Source organism: Tupaia chinensis, unplaced genomic scaffold (assembly GCF_000334495.1).
Source record: "Tupaia chinensis unplaced genomic scaffold, TupChi_1.0 Scaffold000259_1, whole genome shotgun sequence".
Classification (NCBI taxonomy): domain Eukaryota; kingdom Metazoa; phylum Chordata; class Mammalia; order Scandentia; family Tupaiidae; genus Tupaia; species Tupaia belangeri.
The window spans coordinates 113,668-135,048 of NW_006159739.1; the positions used below are offsets into that span (position 1 = coordinate 113,668).

Consider the following 21,381-nt stretch of genomic DNA (forward strand, 5'->3'; position numbering starts at 1 on the left):
ACCTGAGGGCGGAGGGCTCCGAGCCGGCCGAGGTGAGCACTGCGCGTGCGTGCGAGCACAGGGGCGGAGCCCGGGAGCCCCGTGGGATCTAGGGATGGAGCAGAGCGGAGCTGGGGTAGGGCCCGCTGCCCTCGCGCTGGCAGCAGCCAGGGGAAAGGGGCTTGGGCGGGGTTGCGCAGTTGGGCCGTAAGGTTGAGAGCCGGGGGGCGGAGCCTCCGGGAGGCGGGGCGGGCCTGCGAGGGCGGGGCGGAGGTCCTGTAGAAGCGCTGTGCGCGCGCCCGGATGCTCCTCTCCTCGCGGGCCCGGGCCGAGGGGCGGGGCCCGGATCCCTGGAGATCCGAGCCCAACTGTCCCGGCGCGCAGAGCTAACGGGAGGCCCAGGAGAGCGGGTCGGCTTCCGGGCAGGTGGGACCCTGGCCGGGCGCGGCGGACCGAGGGGGCTGCAGCGGGCAGGGGAGCGAGCGATCGTGGAGGGCTTGTGAGGAGACGCGGAGGCGCCGAGACGGGAGACGCCGAGGGGAACCTCGAGAGGGCCAGAGTGGGGCAGTCTGGCTCTGGTTCTGCTCTCTTCTGGGCCCTGGGGACCCTCGTGCCACCTCACAAACCTTTTCGAGCTCAGAGAGTGTTTTGACCCTGCAAAACAATTGCAAATGGAGGTTAATAAATCTACCAGAACGTACGATGTCAGCCACGATGTAACCCACGTAGTTATGAATTATATTTAAGGTGGGTTCGTGTAGTATATATTTTATCATTTGTGGCGGCGCCTCCAAATGTGCGTTTCTTGGCCCCCGGAGGTCCAGTTGCCCTGGGACTGAGGAGGAGGGTTGGGGGAGTCGGTGAGAAGGTGGTGTCAGAGTGGTTTCGAGGCCTGGGAGGCAGAGGATGGCTGGTTTCTGATTCACACCAAGGTTCCCAGTGGGAAGTTTGGAGAAGGCCCCTTGTACGAGCACCAGCACCTAGGGGCTGGTCAAGGAGGTCACTAACGACCACCAGGGGTTTTGGAAAGAAGGACTGAGAAGGGCATTGGAACTGGAGGTGAAAGGGTGATCTGGTTTAGAGGACAAGATAAGGCTTCAGGGTAGTCCAGGGTCAGGGATTTTTCAAAATGTAAAGGATGGCACCCCAGTGTGCACCGCCTTTGGTAAACTGAGGCCCTGAGAGAAGACGTGTATTTAGACCAAGACATCCCAGAGTAGGGATTTGACTAAATCCCAAACCTGTACCTCAAAGTTGTGGGAACAACACATCTGCTGAATTGTTTGATGGTTTTCTTAGAGGTTGGTTTCCTTCTTATTAACTGCAACAAAAGAACCTTAGAGAAACCAAACTTTGCCATTTCTTGTTATTTCTAACACAGGAAATAGAAAGGATAATGGTAGATACAGGAGGCATGAAATAAATTTTGTATTAAAGCGCTTGGTTGCCTCACTCAGACAACTTAGATAGTTAAGAATGAGGTTAGAAAACCAAACATTTGGAGAGTGTATGCTTTACTATTCATCTGCTCCCCATCACGTTTGATGGAGTTCCCTAATACAGTTCCTTACTTTTTTCTTTCTTTTCTTTTTCTTTTTTTTTTTTTTTTTTAGAGGTTTTTGCTATAGGGTGTGCATGCTCGCCAGAAAGACAAGAGACAGACAGAGAGACAGACAGCGAGAAATCACCCACCCCCGGAGGGGTTGGCCAGGCTGCAATCCCTTCTCCTCCATTCTCTTCTTGGGATCTTGGGCATGCACGCACATGCACCCTGTGTGAGTTTAAGCCACCGGATCCAGGACTCGAACCACGGTGGGCTACATGGGAGTCCAGTGATATAGCCATTACACCAACTGCTGGTCCCCCAATACAGCTTCTTAAAAAATGTTCACTCCCCTAATACAGCTTCTTTAAAAATGTCCGTTCCCCCAAATCTTCAGTTCTCACATTTTTCACCCCCAAATAGATTACTGTAGGCTTTCTCCACCTTGATGCTATCCACATTTGGGGCCAGATAGTTGTTGATGGGGGAGCAGGCTGTTCTGTGCATGATGGTGTATATTAGCAGGCCCTCCCCCCAACTTGTGGCAGCCTGAACTGTGTTGTCCAATGTCCCTTGAAAGGCAAAATCAACTCCACTCCAGTTGCAATCCATTGGACTACAGGATAAAGCCCATTGCCTTTAACCTGTCTTTTATGATTATTCATTATCTTTTCCCAATCTATAATACACCTTTTGTAGAGTTTGACTCTGCCTAAAAGAAATGCCAATGTAGAAATCCTTTCTTTAGTTTTCTTCATATATTATCACCTATCCTTCTTGGACACTTTCAGGGTTTGAAAATATTCAGAATCATTACTTTGGGATCAGCCTGTCGCATCGTGGTTAAAGGAGCTAGATCCCACATGGCCGACTTCCTGGTCTGAATCCAGGCCCCAGGGACTTGAGAAATGTGCCAGGTGTGCCCCAAATCCCAACAGGATGGAGAAATGGAAGAGGGATGTGACCATACCCCATCGTATGGGGGTCAGGGGTGGGAGATGCCTCCTTCCCTCTGCTTTTGTCTGTCTAGCTAACACATATGCCCTCTGGCAATAAACAAGGAAAAAGCTGTTATATCTGACATGTTTTTATGCTAAAAATTTGTGTTTGTTGAGTCTAGTTCACCCTCCTAGATCTGAAAAATAAAAATTATAACCCTTTCTCTATTCCTGAGCACTACTGATACCAAAAATTATAGTCAATTTTCTCTAACCAACTTACCTCTTCTTGAAATGGTTCAGCCTCTGTTTCAGTCTTCTCCATGTAACAGTGGTTTATAGATCATCATGAACCTTAACTCTCCTCTGAACCATAGCAACCCTGACAATTTCCTACTTAAAACAAATTACCCATAGGGCCAGCCAGTGGCACTTTGATTAAGGCAGCTGGATCCCATATGGCTGACTTTGCAGTTCGAGTATAGACCTAGTAGTTTGAGAAATCATGCTGGGCACATATGCATGTGTTCCCAAAATCCTGAGGAAACAGTACTGCTGAGTGGCCATCCCCCTCTAAGGGAGTGCTTTCCCACTTTCCCTTTCTGTCTCTCTTGGGTAAGTACACACACCATATAACAAACAAACAAAATACTATGCACAATTAAATATAGTATTCGATGTGTACATCATACTTTGTTAGCATATAACATATTATTAGTTGCATGACCACCCATCTTTGACTAAATGTGAACGCAAGAACCAAGTCTTAAGTCATTCAAGTTGTATCTTTGTAATACTAGCATAATGCTGGGCTTAGTAGAAAAGAGCCTTAACTGGTGTTCAGAAATGTTGATGGAATATGTTGACTCCATGTATAACTTTTATCTTTTTTTTTTTTGGCTAAAGGGTAAATGGGCTCCCCAGATTGAGGGTGGGGCAGGGGGCTGAGAAAGCACCACCTATGCACATAAACAGACCTGGCATATTTTTCAAGCCCCTGGTCTCGAACAGTGGGGTCGGCCTTGTGGAATTCAGCTACCTTAACCACCGGGCCACAGAGCCAACCCTTCTTAACCCTTTTAATATAATCTGAGGTAACATTCCTTTACCTTTGGGCAGATATAATTGTCTTTGTTATTAACCAAACCTTTTAAGTTTTATACATCTAGATCAAGGGTTGGCAAAGTTTTGTAAAGGGCCAGATAGTAAATATCACAGGCTTTGTGGACCTGTTACAGCTGCTGTCACCGAAGCTTAAAAGTAGCCCATCTAATGAATTTCTTATTTTAGATATTGTAATTTTCTCGAACTTCCATTTTATCTTTTTAAATTTCCATTTCTCTGCTAAAATGCTCTTTATGTCACCCATGTTGTCTACCTTTTCTTTAAATTCTCTAACAGATTGATAATAGTTACCTTTGTATCTGTCCGCTAGTTCTAGCACCTGGTTCAGCTGTATATCAACTTCTTATGACTTTGTTTGCCACACATTGTATCCAGAAAAATAGGGACAGGAATGGATCGTGCTTTTTCTCAGAGGGAACACACCATTCCTTTTGTCTGGTAGCTAGGATGAGGGGCAAATCACTTTAGTCCAGGCAAGAATTGTGCAGTGTATGGACCAAGTTGCAATTTTAAATAATTTCAGATTACTTTTGCTTTTCAGATAACTGAAGTGATGTCAATTCTCTCCCTTACCAGAGTTTTAGTATCTTAAATATGCAGGACTAAAGAAATCTTTCCTTACTTTTAAGCTCACGCTTGAAGTTTCCTGGGAAGTGCCACTTAGGGACTGATTTCTTTGGGGCTGGGTTGCAGCTGTACTTGGTTGCACTTTAATTCTCATAAGCATGACAAATGAGTGAAAGCAGCCAGATACAAGTAATATAAACTTAGTACGTTAAGTTCATGCAGAAATGTTCTGGTGGTAGATTGTTAGGGTGAGGACCATGAGGCTGGCCAGCCACAGTGGCACTGGTAAGAGCTGCTGCTCTGCAGGATGAGGCCACATAGGAGGCCTGTGTGTGCTACCTGGCCCCCTATAAAAACTAGGCATGATGGCAGGCACCCTGAGTCCAGGCACTAGGGAGGCTGAGGCAAGAGGTCCAAGACACAGTAATACTCTGTCCTGAAAATAAGGAAGAGAAGGAAAGAAAGAGAAAGACTGACTGACCATGGCTATATTTAGGATGAAAGGAGGGGTACTGATTGGGCAAGGGCATGAGGAGCGCTTCTCAAGTGTTCCGTTTATCTGGGTGTGTTTATTTGTGGAAGTTTATTGAGTTCTATGCTTATGATTTGAGCCCTCTACTGGTATGTACTAGTTAATAACAATGACAAGTGTGGGAAGAGGCATTCTTGCACACAAAATAACCGACCAATCCTGAAACCAAGTTAAAATGGAAGGTTAAACACAGGCTGGGAGAAGATATTTGCACACATACAACAAAGGACTTGTATCTAGAATGTCATATATTTTTAGAATTCCTACAAATCAAAACGAGTAAGGACCAAATTTAAATAATAAGTTACAGTCCAATAGGAAAATGGGCAAAGGATGAGAAAAAGCAAATAACAGAAAAATAGATAAAAATGGTCCAGGAGGGACCAGCAGTTGACATAATGGCTATGTTGCTGGACTCCCATGTAGTCGACCACAATTCAAGTCCTGGACCCAGTGGATTAAACTCATGCCGGGTGCATGTGTGTGCATGCCCAAGATCCCAAGAGGAAAATGGAGAAGAAGGGATTGCATCATGGCCATTCCCCCTGGGGGTGATTTCTTGCTTTCTGTCCCTGTCTGTCTTTCTGGAGAGCACACTCACCCTATAGCAAAAACCTCTCCAAAAAAATAATAATAATAATAAATATATATATATATATATATGGTCCAGGAGCCAGCAGGTGGTGTGGTGGTTAAGACAGTGGATTCCCACATGGCTGACCATGTTTCAAATCCTGGGCCTGGCAGCTTTAAAATCATGCCAAGTGCATGTACATGTGTGCCTAAAATCCTAAGAAGAGAATGGAGGAGAAGGGATTGTGGCATGGCCACCCCCTCTAGGGAGTGATTTCTCACAGTCCCCTTCTCTCTCTTTGGCAAGCTCATGTGCCATATAGCAAAAACCTGTTTGTTTTTTTTTTTTTTTAAAAGAATGGTCCTTAAACTTAGAAACTTATATTCACATTCCTAACAATCATGGGCATATAAATGGAAACTTTAATGGGGCCAGCAGGTGTCATAGTGGTCAAAGTGCTGGCTTCCCATGTAGCCCACCGTGGTTGAAGTCCTGGACCCAGCAACTTCAAACTTATGCTGGGCATGTGTGCATCTGTACCCCAAATCCCAAAAGGAGAATGGAAAAGGGATTATGACGTGGCCATCCCCCCCGGGGTGGAGGGTGGGGGTGATTTCTTGCTTTCTGTCTCTCTGGCAAGTGTACATGCCCTATAGCAAAAATCTCTCAAAAAAAAAAAAAAACCTTATTGAGATACCCTTTCCAATGTGATTAGCAAATATCCAAAATACCAAATTGGCAAGAATCTGAACAATTAAAAACTGTAATACACTGCTGGTAAGAATATAATTTGTTATAAGAGAACAAATTGATCATTTAGTGACTTGAAGTGTGCAGATTCTAAGTTTCTGTAATTTTACCTCTGTGTATAGAGGTAAATTTTTAAAAATAATTAATTTTATTCAACTTTATTCATTATTATTTCTTAATTTGACCAGAGAAAGACAGAGAGAGGAATGTGAGAGAGCAAGTCACCAGGTCCAGGACTCAAACCACGGTCTGCCATGTGGGAGCCCAGCACCTTAACCACTACACAACCTGCTGGCCCCAGGATCATCTTTATTGAAATACAACCTTACAACAGACATGTGTTTAAGTCCATGACTCAAGTAACTGACTTAGTAAAACAAGTAAAAGGTTATCTTGTTTTATATCTCTGCTCAAAAAATAATGATCAGTGCTGGAGAGGCTATGGTGAAAGGGGGACACTCCTACACTGTTGGTGGGGATGTAAATTGGTCCAGCCACTGTGGAGAATGATGTGGAGGTTCCTCAAAGACCTTCAAATAGAACTACCTTATGATCCAGCAATTCTACTCCTGGGTATCTACCCAAAGGACAGGAGAGCACTCAGTCAGAAAAGCACTTGCACAACTATTTTCATTGCAGCATTATTCATGATTTCTAAGACATGGAACCAACCCAAATGTCCACAAACAGGTGAATGGATTGAAAAATTGTGGCACATATACTCCATGGAATACTATTCAGCCATAAAAAACAAGGCCCAGGAATTTGATAGAAAGTGGACGAATATGGAAGATTTGTTGCTGAGTGAATCAAGTCAGGCTATGAGAGACATTGTATGTCTCCACTTAACCGTCCGCACTCTATGGTAGAGACTGAAAGACTGGAGAACATAAAAGTATTAAAAATTGTAATGGACACTGGGGACAAAGTGGAAAGAGAGTGTGGGAGGGGAATAGCATAGGAAAGGAAATTTGGGGGGAAAATGGAGAGGTAAAACACGGAAGACACAGATTAGGGTTTTTTGGTTTTTTTTTGGGGGGGGAGAGGTTTTTGCTATAGTGCATGTGTGTTCACCAGAAAGACAGAGAGAGACAGAGACAGAAAGCAAGAAATCACTTCCCAAGGGGGATGGCCATGCCACAATCCCTTCTCCTCCATTCTCCTCTCAAGATCTTGGGCACGCATGCACACGTGCCTGGTGTGAGTTTAAGCACCGGGTCCGGGACTCGAACCACGGTCAACCACATGAGAGCCCAGTGACATAGCCATTATACAAATTGCTGGTCCCAGATTAGGTTTTTTTATCTGTTGACAAGAATGTGTATAATAGTCTTAACTGAACAGGACTGACGGGTATATCATGCTGGGTAAAGCCTCTTCACAATCTAAATGATGTATAGCGACTTAATGTATGAATAATAATTAAAAATTAATAATAATAAAGTTAAATAAAATAATTTTTAAAAATAAAAATACTATTGATTTCTGGATGTTGATTTTTGTCTCCTGCCACTTTGCTGTATTCATTTATTACTTCAAGAAGTTTTTCATTCTAAATGTACCATCATGTCATCTATAAATAAAGATATTTTCAATTTAAAAAAATAAAAATAAATGATGATAACGTATCTTTTAAGATACAAGCAATATTGTTTGCCACATCAATTGAAAAGTCTATGAATAAATTCACAAAATATGTTTTTATCCTTAAGATTCTTTAAATTTCAGAAATATAACTATACAGCTTTTAAATATTTTACCCACTTACTCTATGTCACCTTAGCTTGGTAACTGTTTCCATATAAGTAAGTGCTTTTCATTTTAGAAGCATTAAAGTGATGTCAGGGTTGTCAGAGGCTCCTTCTGAGCACAGAGTAGTAGAAATACTGTAGTCATGTCTGACAGGTTGTCCCTGGAGAGGTCAGAAGTTTACTTATGTAAATAAACATGTTAAAGTCCCTCCCACTGGTGAATAGTTTGGGAGTTACACTGTGTGCTCAGCAACAAGCAAGTCCTTTCTTTTCTCAGAGGAAAAGTTACTTTTTTGTCTTTGTTTTGGTCTTTCTGCAGGTTAAACACTAAAATGAGAAAAGTTGATCTCTGTTTGAGCTCTGAAGGGACAGAAGTGATTTTAGCTACATCAAGTGATGAAAAACACCCACCTGAAAATATCATTGATGGGTAAGAGTTACTGCGTTTTCTTATTTAAAATCTTAAATATTAAGTCAGTGGATCCCATGAGTGCTTGGACTATGTGTTTTATAACACTACCACTGTTAAACATGGTTTAGTGTATGACTGGGGCTGGCCTTGTAGCCTATTGTTGAAGGGAGTCAAATTCCATATGGCCAACTATAGTTCAAGTGCCAACCCTGGTGTCTTGAAAAACATGCTGGGGGCATATACATGCGTGCCCCCAATCCTGCACACTGAAAAATAGAGGAGAAGGGATTGTGGCATGTCTATTCTCTCTGGCAAACACATACACTCTCCAGCAATTAAAGAAAAAAAGTGTTGGGGCCAGCAGATGGAATAGTGATTAAGGATCTGGATTTCCACGTGGCTGATCATGGTTTAAGTCCCGAACCCAGCAGTTTAAAACTCACTTCGGATCTGTGCGATCTGTGCGTGTGCATGCCCAGAATCTCAAGAGGAGAATGGAGAAGTGATTGCAATGTGGCCATCCCCCCAGGGGGTGATTTCTCACTTTTTGTCTCTCCAGTGAGCACATGAGCCCTATAGCAAAAATCTCAAAAAAAACAATGTGTGTGTGTTTGGGGAATTCAGTATCTACCTTTGGTACTATTTCTGGAACTAATTCAGTTGTGTTTATTTAGTTTTTTAATCCTTTTCTTTATAATTCCTAAACCAACCTGTTTGTATAAATTGTTTTCTTAGAAATGGCTTACCGGGGGAACCAGCAGTTAGCGTGATGGCTGTGTCACTGGACTCCCACTTAGTCGACCGCGGTTCGCGTCCCGGATCCGGCGACTTAAAACTCACGCCGGCACGTGTGCGTGCGTGCCCAAGATCCTGAGAGGAGAAGTGATTGCGGCATGACCATCCCCCCTGGGGGGGTGATTTCTCGCTTTCTGTCTCTGTCTCTCTGTCTGGCAAGTGCATGCGCCCTATAGCGAAAAACCTCTCCCAAAAAAAAAAAAGAAATGGCTTACCGGGCCAGCAGGTGGCATAGTAGTTAAGGGCGCTGGACTCCCACATGGCCCACCTCTGTCTGAGTTCCAAACCTGGTAGCTTGCTTTCTCATTTTCTCGTTTTCTCTAACTCTGTCCCTATCTGATTTTGTTAAAATAAATAAAGTTAAATAAAGTAATTCTTTTTTTTTTTTGGAGAGGTTTTTGCTATAGGTAATAGAGTATGTATATAGCAAATGTTATTACATGAGTGAGAGAGTCAGTGAGAGAGAGTCAGTGCTCCCAACAGAGCCCTGACACTACAGGCCACTCCTAGTCTCAGCAGGCCCCGATCATGGCACATGTGTGTCAGGTGTACTCAGGGCAGCCTCTGAACACATACCAGTAACCCGCCTGTTTGGGTCTGCCTCACAGAGCATTCCATTTTAACTCCAAGTCACCAAATAGCCCCAGGAAATGTTCTATATTTTGATTAGGGTATTGGTTTCCCTGGGGTATTTGTTATGTAAGCACATATATTCCTGAAAATGTATTAAATTATACATTAATGTTAAATTTAACTGAAGGTAAATTTTACTTCCAAAAAAGAAAAAAGTTTGCATATTTAAAATATAAATAATTTCTATACTCTATACCATATATACTATATACTATGTATACATATATCTAGGACTTAAAATTGCATGATTTTTTAAAGAATTATTTTATTTAATTATATTTATGTATTTATTGAGAGATTTTTGCTATAGGGCACTTGTGTTCTCTGAAGACACACACACAGAGAAAATGAGAACTTACTCCCTAGGGGAATGACCACGCCGCAATCCCTTCTTCTCTATTCTCCACTCAGGATTTTGGGCACATACGCACACATGCCTGGCATGAGTTTCAAGTCACCGGGTCTGGGACTCAAGTGAGAGTCCAGTGCCCTAACCACCATGCCATCTGCTGGCCCCTATTATTATTTTTAAAATTTTGATCAGAGAGAGGGAAAGTGAGAAAGCAAGCTTCTAGGTCTGGGACCCGAACCACAGTTGGCCATGTTGGAGTCCAGTGCCTTTAAGCACCACACCACTGGCCAGCCCCACAAGTTGCATTCTTTAATTTGTTTTTCAACAAACATTTATGCATCTCCTGTAAGTCAACCGTTGTTGTAGTTGTTAGGAATAGAAAGATGAATAAGATAGATAGGACCAGAAGTTTAAACTTTTGTAAAGAAAAATGGGCTTTTTTAGGTCAATAAAAACTCGTGAACCAGGGTACAGAAACATGGGGCTGCCTGAAGTACTTGCAGAATTTGTTTTAAGTTTTTGTGCTAGAGTATGTGCACTCACCAAAAAGAGACAGAGACAAAAAGAGGGAAAGTGAGAAATCGCTCCCCCAAGGGGAATAGCACAAGCACACACACCCATACCTGGTGTGATTTCTCAAGTCACCTGGTCCAGGACTTGAACCACAATCGGCCATGTGGGAATCTAGCACCTTAACCACCATGCCACTGCTGGGCCCACATTTGCAGAATTTTGAGTGGCCCAGTGTGACTACAGTAATGGTGATATAGTGGTGCAAGACAATATACTTTTTTCCCTTATTTTGCCAGAGAGTATGTGGGCTCACTGGAGAGAGACAGGGAGACAGAGGGAGAAGGCAAAAACATCCCTTCCATGGGTCATAATTATGCACAATCTCTTCTCCATTTCTTCCATTCCACGGAGATGTCGGACACCCACACACATATCTGGCATGTTTTTCAAGCTGCCATGATTCAAACCATGCGTCAGCCATGTGGGATCTGGCTCCCTTAACCACTAGACTATGGAGTCAACCCAAGACGGTATTCCTTAATAATGGAACCAGATTGCAGAGTATTAACTGCCAAACTGAGGAGCTTAGATTTGTAGGCAATAAGGGACTACCGAAGGCTTTTATTATAAATAGAAGTGAGTAACCTAGATTCTGTGTTTCTGTGTTTTAAAAAAGATTATCTGGTAGTAGTAAAGAATGATTAAAGTTAGGGAAAGTTTAGAGACAGAATTAACAGGAAGGTATTCCAAGAGTCTAGTATAGTCATTTATGTTTTTAAAATACTGAGTTGTCAAAAAAAAATCCTGACTTTTCTGACTACCTAGTGTGTATTCATGGGGGCTAGCTTACGATGTGATTAAGATGCCTGGATCCAACATGGCCGACTGTGCAGTTGAGTCCTAATGGCTTGTAAAACACACCAGGAGTGTGTGTATGTGTGCCCCACATTCCAAGAGAAGAGGGGATTGCAATGTGATCATCCCCCCTTTGTCTCTCTCAATCTATCTCTGTCTCTCCAATGAGTGTACATGCCCTGTAACAAATTAAAATATATATATTTATTTATTAGTATTTTATGATTAACCATTTATATTTGGCTATTCCTTTTTCTTTTTCTTTAACATTAACAATAGAAATCCAGAAACATTTTGGACCACCACAGGAATGTTTCCCCAGGAGTTCATTATTTGTTTTCACAGACATGTAAGGATTGAAAGGCTTGTAATCCAGAGTTACTTTGGTAAGCAAATCATACATTAATTTTTATCATCCTTTGATTTTTCCATAGGCAGAGGACATGTACATAAACTTTTGGTAAAAGAATGTTTCTTTATACCATGGAATTCGGTTTTGCTTCTGGGACTGGAGGGTGGACATGATCGGTTAACTACCTTTAGCACAATTAGCCTCTCTCAAACTGCAAATTTGAAACCCTTCCAAAGCACATAATAATTTCCATGCAATTTGCTATGTGAAATTCTTAGGGAAAAAGCTTTATTATGAACATAAAAAGTCAACTTGTCAGAACAGTAGGTTCTGTGACATTTTTATTCTAGACTCATTCAGCCTGGGGTCCTCTGCCAAGTTATTGCTGAGAATCTGATAACTCTGATTATTCACACTGGATAGTTTTGATGCTTCTATTAGAAATGGCATTTTCTGAGGAATTTAGAAGAATCTCCCATTGGATATCATTCTAATTTTATCCATGTTTATTTTAAGACTTAGGGTATCAGCCAAAAAATCATGTTAGGAAACAGAATACATCCCCGGTGGTTGAAATCAAGAGGCTTTATTTTTGGTGCTACCTACGAAATTATAGTGTGGGTTAAGGGAACAAACAAGAGATGACAAGGTCCTCAGAAATGAGCTACAGCAGGAAGCTGTTTCCCCTGGGGAAAGGGAAGGAAACAGTATTATCAGAGCTGGAGCCTGTGCAAGAGGGTCTGCCTGGCAGAGTTCTAGTCATGAAGGTTATTATCCGTTGTCAAAGATGTGGCACTGAAGCAGGGAGGAAGTGCAGATAAAACAGACTGATCTCACTTCCCCACTGCCCTCCATACTGCTCCTGGTACTTCACATTGACCAAATCCAGCCAGAAACCAGAAACTAGTGGGCAAGTCCAAGTGGTATGTCTACAAAGGTCAGTTTTTCAGGGCACAGAGCAGGACAGAGAAGGGGAGGAATGCATCTGAGATGGCAGGCACTGGGTTGGGGATGGTGGAGAAAAGCCAGTGCAGAAGGGAGATGACTATTCCTGATAAGGCTGTCTCCTGTCATTGGTTTTAAAGGTTCTGGAGTCAGACAACTTGAAGTTTGAATTCCAGTTCTGGTACTTACTAGCTCTGTATCATTGAGTACTTTGTCTGACTTCTCCAAAACTGTTTTCTTATCTGTAAAGTAGATTAATAATACCTTTCTCATAAGTTTATAATCAGGAGTGAATGAATAAATAAATAATGCCTGATTCAGAGTAGATTCTCCGTTAAAGTTTATGACCAATAATACCTATCCTACTATTATTACCAGTATACAAAAAGAATAAATAATTTGAATGATACCAAATTCAAAAAAGCCTGTATTGTATATCTATAAACATTTATGTAATAATATAGTCATACAAGACTGCATTTTACCATTGGAACTTGTGGAAAAATAGAGTAAGTGAATAACTTCCAGAGCATGACATGATCGCAGCACTCTGTGTAGTCACACCAATGCCTGCCAGTTTTAGACAGAGGGAAAAAGAAATATAGGGAGAGGGACCAGCAGTTAGCGTAATGGCTATGTCGCTGCACTCCCATATAGTTGACCGCGGTTCGTGTCCCGGACCCAGGCGTGTGTGCGTGCGTGCCCAAGATCCCGAGAGGAGAATGGAGGAGAAGGGATTGCGGCGTGGTTATCCCCCCTGGGGGGTGATTTCTCGCTTTCTGTCTCTCTGTCTCTGTCTGTCTGGCGAGCACACGCACCCTATAGCAAAAAAAACTCTCAAAAAAAAAAAAAAAGAAAGAAAGAAATATAGGGAGAACAGCCACACAGAATTAACACTTTATTTTGTGTGCTTAAAATGCCAGTGCGGACCATAAGGATTGAAAAGAGCACATCTAAAGAGCCGGTTGATTTTGAGCAATGGATTGAAAAAGGTATGTACTTATTTCACCAGCATTGTTCTGAACGTGGGGTAGGTAATTGTCTTTTGGGTCTACATTTCCAATCCAACTGCATTTTGCTGAAAAACAATACATTGGCTGCTTCTTTACTTAGTGGTTATGTAATAATCATTGACATGTTACTTCGTTTTTTTCCTGCATTTCAGAATCCTCATCAGAAAAATGGAAACAATGTCTATTATATAAGGTTTTTTATGAAATAGATTCTGACATATGATAGACAGGCAGTAAATAATAATTTCTCATCTTCTTTCTTTCCTTCCTGATCACTGGCACTATTTGAATATCAGCAGTGGAATTGTGAGCTTCCAACTGAATGTTAGGCATATTGCCTTCATAGGTCTATCTCCTTTTTATCCCAAAATACCATGAAAAACTAGTAAAGGGAAAAAAAGAGGCATAAACCTAGAAGGATAAAAAAAAATCAATAAACAAAAAACCAGGAAACTGAAAAACCAGGAAACTGAAGTAAATATTCGAGATCAATATATTAATATGTTATGATGGGGCCGACAGGTGGCATGGTGGTCGAGGTGCTGGACTCCTTTATGATCAACCGTGGTTCAAGTCCTGAACCTGGTAGCCCGAAAAACACAATAGATAAGTAAATAAAATAAATTGAGAGGGAAAGTAGATGGCGGAGCAATAACTTCTGTAGCTGAACAAATTAGGTTAAATCTAAGTGCCTGCTAAGGCAGCTACCAATGACAAGCAAGCCAGTTTGCCATTCAAAACCCCAGAAGTCAACAGGTACCGTGAAAACTGGGGAACCAGCAGTTAGTGTAATGGCTATGTCGCTGGACTCCCACGTAGTCGACTGCGGTTCACGTCCCAGACCCAGTGGCTTAAAACTCACGCCGGGCGCATGTGCATGTGTGCCCAAGATCCCGAGAGGAGAATGGAGGAGAAGGGATTGCGTCATGACCATCCCCTCCGGGGGTTGATTTCTCGCTTTCTATCTCTCTGTCTCTCTCTGTCTGTCTGTCTGGCGAGCGCATGCACCCTATAGCAAAAACCTCTCCAAAAAAAGAAAAAGAAAAGAAAAAGAAAAACAGGTACCATGAAAACTGTGAGTGAGATATGGGCCAGAAGACAAGGATGATTAGGAACATCTGTGTATGGAGTGGTTGGACTCTAGGTATCTTCTACCCCACAAAGCCAAACACCACTCCTTTTCCCCACAGACTTCCACTGCCACCCCTAAGAGATAACTAGGAACACTGAATGCTGAGGCCCAGGACTCAGGAGCTCAGGGACAGTGGAGAGAGTAAGTGGTACACAGGTTGAAAACAGGAGGTTTGGATGGAAGCATACACACTGAATAGTGGGAATTCCAGTCTCCTCCCTGTCCTCTGCTATTTAAAAAAAATTTTTTTTAATTTTATTTATTCATCTACTTATTTTATTTTGACCAGAGAGACACACAAAGAGAGAGAAAGTGAGAAAGCAAGCCACCAGGTCCAGGACCCGAACCATAGTTGGCCATGTGGGAATGTCCAGCGCTTCAGTCACCACACCACCTGCCGGTCCCCTGTCCTCTGCTATTAAAGACAGCAACCAAGATGATATCCCCAGCCAGGAGATCAGAGGAATCATCTTTCGAGACACTAAATGGCTCCAGTAAAAAATATCTATAGATACTAACAAAGGCTAGCTCACTGTTGGTCACCCTGTTGAAGTCCACTATTCAACAAGCCTGGCGCATAACACACAGTTTTCAAATATTTATTCATAAGTAATATGAATAAGAAAAGATAGCCAGAGATCACCAGACATTTGATGAAGGCTTCAAACCTTGAATATAATAAAGGTTTTAGCTCTAATTTTCAATCTATAGGAAACATAGATATTAGAGGGACAAATGAAATGAAACCATGAGAGGAAAGACAAACTCTAGAACGTTCAACATGCTACAGGACAACTGACTTTGCCTCTTCAATAAGTCAATGATGTTTTTAAACATATGTCTAGGGGTGGGACCAGCAGAGTAATGGCTATGTCACTGGACTCCCATGTAGTCGACCGCGGTTCCAGTCCCGGACCTGGCGGCTTAAACTCACGCCGGGCACGTGTGCATGCGTGCCTAAGATCCCGAGAGGAGAATGGAGGAGAAGGGATTGCAGAGTGGCCATCCTCCCTGGGGGGTGATTTCTCGCTTTCTGTCTCTCTGTCTCTCTCTTTCTGGCAAGCACACATGCCCTATAGCAAAAACCTCTCCAGAAAAAAAAAAAAATTGGGGGGAGAGAATGCAGTTCAATATTAAAGAGACAGTTCTGGAGCCAACCAGCTTCATGATAGTTAATACAGCTGGGTCCTGGGACCAGCAGTGGGCATAATGGCTATGTCGCTGGACTCCCATGTAGTCGACCGCAGTTTGAGTCCCGAACCTGGTGGCTTAAACTCACACCAGGCTCATGTGCGTGCATGCCCAAGATCCCAAGAGGAGAATGAAGGAGGCATTGTGGCATGGCTATCCCCCCTGAGGGGTGATTTCTCACTTTCTGTTTCTCTGTCTCTCTCTCGTCTTTCTGGCGAGCACACGTGCCCTATAGCAAAAACCTTTCCAAAACAAAAACACAGCTGGATCCTACATGGCCGACTACATGGTTCAAGTACCAGGCACAGTGGCTTGAAAAACACACTAGCGTTTGTGCATGTGTGCCTAAAAATCCCAAATGGAGAATGGAGAAGAAGGGACTACAGTGTGGCCATCCATCCCAGGGGAGCAATTTCTCATTTTTCTCTCTCTTGTAAGTGCACACGCAGAAAACTTAAAAAAAAAAAAAAAAAAAAAAGACTTAATTCTGATTTAAATAAACCAATTACAAAAAATTTTTGTGGGATGGTTGGGGAAATTTGAATACAGACTAGGTATTATATGAATGGCATTTTTAACACTAGTATGATAATGATATGATTATGTCAACAATATCTTTATGTGGGAGGGTGAAGAGAAGAGGATAGAGAAAGATAGCAAAAGAACAAAGAGGCATGACATTAGTGGGACACAGATATGGCTTATTACCTGTTGATGATGGCATGTATAATATTCTCAACTGGATTGGTCTGAGAAGTATTTCAAGATGGGCAAAGTCTTTTTACAAGCAAAATGAGAAATTGTGATTGACTAGTTAAAAAAATAATTGGAATAATAATAATAATAATGATCGGGAAAACAATGAAAAGATATAGAATGATGAAGTGGGGATTTTAATGTCTCTATTGACTGACATGCATGGCATTCCCTTTTGAAAAAGCAATGTAATACACTGTAAAGTTATATGCAATTCAATGTAATATAAACAAGATTTGATGATAATAAATAAATTTCAAAAACAATATCTTTATGTAGAGGTGAATAATCAAGTATTTAAAGGTGAAATGTCATGAAGCCTTAGACTTGCTTTAAAATGCTTAATCAGGGAACCAGCAGTTGGCATAATGGTTATGTTGCTGGACTCCCATATAGTTGACCACAGTTCAAGTCCTGGACCCAGTGGCTTAAACTCATGCCAGGTAGGTATGCGTGTGTACCCAAGATCCCAAGAGGAGAATGGAGGAGAAGGGATTGTGGTGTGGTCCTCCCCCCAGCCCAAGGGGTGATTTCTTGCTTTCTGTCTCTCTGACTCTCTCTGTCTTTCTGGTGAGCGCATACACCCTATAGCAAAAACCTCTCCAAAAAAAAAAAAATAAATAAATACTTAATCAGAAAAAAATAGATAAGTCAACTATGGTGAAATGTTAGAAATTATAAAATCTAGATGATAGCTAATCTATATAGGAGTTAGTAAATTCCCTCTTAGGTAGGTTTGAGATTTTCCAGTTTTTCATAACTAAAAAAAAAGCCCTCAGTAAATGAAAAAGAGATTGTTACTAACTACTATTGGAAGAGTTATATAAGAAAGAAAACGTGATTATAACTTTTTACCAATTTTGGCAGCCAATAACATTTATATAGACCTAATAATGAAACCAAGTATTGCTTTCAAAAATGAGAAGACGGGAGGAAAGAAAGTTGCAGAAAGAGGGAAGGTGTATTGGTTTAAAAACCTCAGTTTTCACCTACCATGATATAAAGTCAGTAAAAAATAAATAAAAAGAATATAAGCATATTAAAATGATATGAAAAACAACATAGACATTTCGACAGGAAGCTGAAAATGTTTACCTCTAGGGAACGAGAAGAAAGGAGGGTAAAGTGGGGGATTACTATTTCTCCTTATCTCACAGAAGGGTTAGGAAACAGAAAGAAAGTCACACATAATCTTACTTCCCAGAGACTTCCCTTTTAGTATCATGTGGCTTTTAAAATTAGGTACATTGATTATTTTGATACAAATAATTAGCTTTATTATATTAATTATATATTTCATGCTTCTAAAAGAATGTTTGATATGACTGGCTCATAGCCATTTAAATTGATCTGTCCTAAAATTATGTAATTAAAGGTTCTTAAAACTTGGATACCAGAAAAGTTCATTTCAGGGCCACATAGTTCTACGTCAGAGTGAAAATTCCCTGTGAGAAACTGCTCACACCAGCCTGTGACATAGTGGTTAAGGAGGTTGGATCCCACATGGCCGTGTAGTTTGAGTACCAGACCCAGTAGCTTGGACATATGTGCATGTGTGCCCAAAATCCTGAAAGGAAGAAGAAACGAAAGAGAAGGAATTGTGACTTGTCCATTTCCCATGGGAAATGCTTTCTAACCACCACCAGATCCTCTCTCCGTGAGCACATGTGTCCTCTGGCACAATTAACCCCCTCCCCCCAAAAAAGAAAGAAAGAAAATGAGCTCTAGTTACTACCCATGAGTATGATAAAGTAGCTCCTTTTAGGCCTGCAGTTACTGTTAGCAGCTTGATCTTGAAAAGGGTTTTTCACATTTTATCAATTTCCTTTTTCGGTATTCCTTAATGTTCGGTGGTCAGAAAAGTCATGACATATTTTTCTTTTTTCCTATGCAAGAATGCATCATGACTTTTCTGCTAAACAATATAATTTATATTTTCATTTCCTTTTACTTACACTCACTAGAGATATTTTATAGCATTTAAATAGCTTATCTTTTTTTTTTGAGAGGTTTTTGCTGTAGGGCATGTGAGCTCGCCAGAAAGAGACAGAAAGCGAGAAATCACCCCAAAGACAGAGACAGAAAGCGAGAAATCACCCCTCAGGGGAGATGGCCGCGCCACAATCCCTTCTCCATTCTCCTTTAGGGATCTTGGGCACGCATACACATGCACCTCGTGTGAGTTTAAGCCACCAGGTCTGGGACTCGAACTGTGGTCAACTACGTGGCAGCGACATAGCCATTATGCCAACTGCTGGTCCTAGCTTATTATTATTTTTTTTAAGAGAGGTTTTTTTTGCTATAGGGCGCGTACGCTCGCCAGACAGAGAGAGACATAGAGACAGAAAGCAAGAAATCACCCCCCGGGGGGATGGTCACGCCACAATCCCTTCTCCTCCATTCTCCTCTCGGGATTTTGGGCATGCACGCACACACGCCCGGCGTGAGTTCTAAGCCACCGGGTCCGGGACACGAACCGCGGTCGATTACATGGGAGTCCAGCAACATAGCCATTATGCTAACTGCTGGTTCCCCTCTAGCTTATCTTTTTTTAACGTTTTATATCAGCTATCTATTTTTATATCAAATTTAAATCCCCAAACATTGATCATTTTTTTAAGAGAGATTTTTGCTATAGGGTGCATGTGCTCACTGGAGAGACAGAAAGCAAGAAATCATCCCCCAGGAAGGATGGCCACGCTGCAGTCCCTTCTCCATTCCCCTCTCAGGATTTTGGGCACACATGCATGAGCGCATGGTGTGAGTTTTAAGCCGCCTTGTCCAGGACTTGAACCATGGTCAACTATGTGGGAGTCCAGCAATGTAACCATTATGCTATCTGCTGGTCTTGATCATTTCTTTAAATCTACTCATAATGTATAGTTTACCAGATATTCTGTTTTGCTGAACATAAATTTCACTAGCTATCCTCATATATTTTAAGCTTTGACCCTTTCCTTTAAACTTTTGTTTTAGATTTAGTACACACAGAGGGACAGCTTCAAAATGAAGAAATTGTGGTAAGTAAATATACTTAGTAAAGATAAACGTTATCTTTAGCAAGTTCAATCGATTTAGATCGAAACCTACCTCCATAGTGCTAGAGTTAATAAATATCCTCATGATATAGGTTCTGTGCCTAGTCAACCAACATGGAAGATTTATTCTCAGTAATAATAAAAGCTAAATGTAGCATTCATGAATTAGACTCTTGTCCATCATGGAGTAAGTGATAGCAAAGATAAAACTGAGGTCTTTGCTTTTTTGATTTATTTTATTCTTTTTTTTAAGTATTTATTTGCTTTAATTGCTTATATTTGATTCTGTAGGTCTTTTAGAATAGAAATCAAAAAGGGTTGAGATGCCAAAATTGGACATTAATTTAAGCATGAAAGGACAGGGAGATTCAAATAATGGGAACTAGAGCATGGGGTCAGCAACAAATGTGACAGAGAGAGATGAGCTGGAGAGAGAACCAGTATTTTTCGACAACATTCCAGTGGGCTTTGCTTGTCAACTGGGATGAATGCCCGCTGCTGAGGAAGCTGCTGCCTCATCAGGAGTCCCTCTGCTCCTGCTGGTTTATCAGGCTCTGGCTTAGACGAACAAAAAGAAAGCAACTGAACAAGTTTATTTATTTATTTATTTATTTATTTATTTTTCTAGGTGATAGAGTTTGTTTAATTATTGTTCCTCCAAATTCTCCCAATGAGGGTGAAAGGGGTACCTTGTACATTAAATTTACTTCTTCACAACTTGTCAGGTGTTCCTAGGAAATCAGAGTTTTGCAAGGTTGATAGAAAGTTTTGGAATCTCATCAGTTCTCTTCTCTCCCACCAAAATTTGCCCAGTGGCTGAGGAGGCCAGTGGGGATCCGTCCATAAATGATTAATTTTACTAAATTTTATCTTTCTACTTGTCTTCATCTTTACCTGGTAGGTTATGATTAGTAAGCTTGTGCTTCCTTTGGTATTTTGCTTCAGGATTCTTTTGGATCAGGGAATGTCACAGTATTATAGAAAATTTAGACAATAGTAAGGGGAATGGGAGGCAGAACTCACCCATAATTTTATTATTCTGTCACAAAAGCTTTTACTATATTTTCTTCTAGTTGTCTACCATAGACATCATATGTTTATAATAAAAAGGTACAATCTTTTATGACTTTTTTTTAACTTGCTGTTAGATCACAAGCTTCATAATTCTAACTTAAAAGCAACATTTGCTTATTTGCATACATTTAAGTTAATGTTCTTTTTCTTCCCTTTGTCATTGTAAGAAAAACACAGGGGACATTTTATGCATATCTCTGCTACCATGACCTTTACTTTTCCGATGGTCTTCTAAGATTATTTTGCTTTAGGGTAGTATATCTGGGGAATCACTGACTAAAGGAAACCCCTTATTGTGAAAAATGCCTTAGGAAGACATTTATGAATTGATCAGAAATGCACAGCTGACAATTTAAGTCCCTACCTTCAATTCTGCATCACACCAATGCTGATATTCAGCTCATATGCACCAGAATTTCTGTCATATGTGGCTGGCCTCTTGTCTGAGTATTATGTTATACATTGCTATGTATTTAGAACATTGCTCTCGCATCAAACCTTTCTTTGGCTAACTGCTTCTAAATAGTTAACTAGGACTGCTAAAAGCATCCATATTGATTT

General features: G+C 41.3%; 2 protein-coding genes across 4 annotated transcripts in view; both read left to right on the top strand.

The window, feature by feature from the left end:
* Positions 1-33: 33 nt before the first annotated feature.
* Positions 34-21,381, top strand: part of IFT25 (intraflagellar transport 25) — a 25,275-nt gene continuing 3,927 nt past the window's right edge. Inside the window, exons 1-5 of one of the 3 annotated variants that reach the window (XM_014588137.2) lie at positions 34-115; positions 8,079-8,189; positions 11,599-11,705; positions 13,540-13,608; positions 19,685-19,728. In XM_014588137.2, the coding sequence (XP_014443623.1) occupies positions 8,092-8,189; positions 11,599-11,705; positions 13,540-13,608; positions 19,685-19,728 (318 nt within the window). In that variant the 5' untranslated portion in view covers positions 34-115; positions 8,079-8,091. Of the gene's footprint in view, positions 116-296; positions 406-431; positions 727-8,078; positions 8,190-11,598; positions 11,706-13,539; positions 13,609-19,684; positions 19,729-21,381 lie in introns of those variants that run through there. The other 2 variants (XM_014588135.2, XM_014588136.2) reach the window with 2 other exon arrangements.
* YIPF1 (Yip1 domain family member 1) overlaps positions 13,547-21,381 on the top strand; it is a 107,384-nt gene continuing 99,549 nt past the window's right edge. Inside the window, exons 1-2 of the mRNA XM_027772220.1 lie at positions 13,547-13,608; positions 19,685-19,728. The gene's annotated coding sequence lies outside the window, so the exon portion shown is untranslated. The remainder of the gene's footprint in view (positions 13,609-19,684; positions 19,729-21,381) is intronic.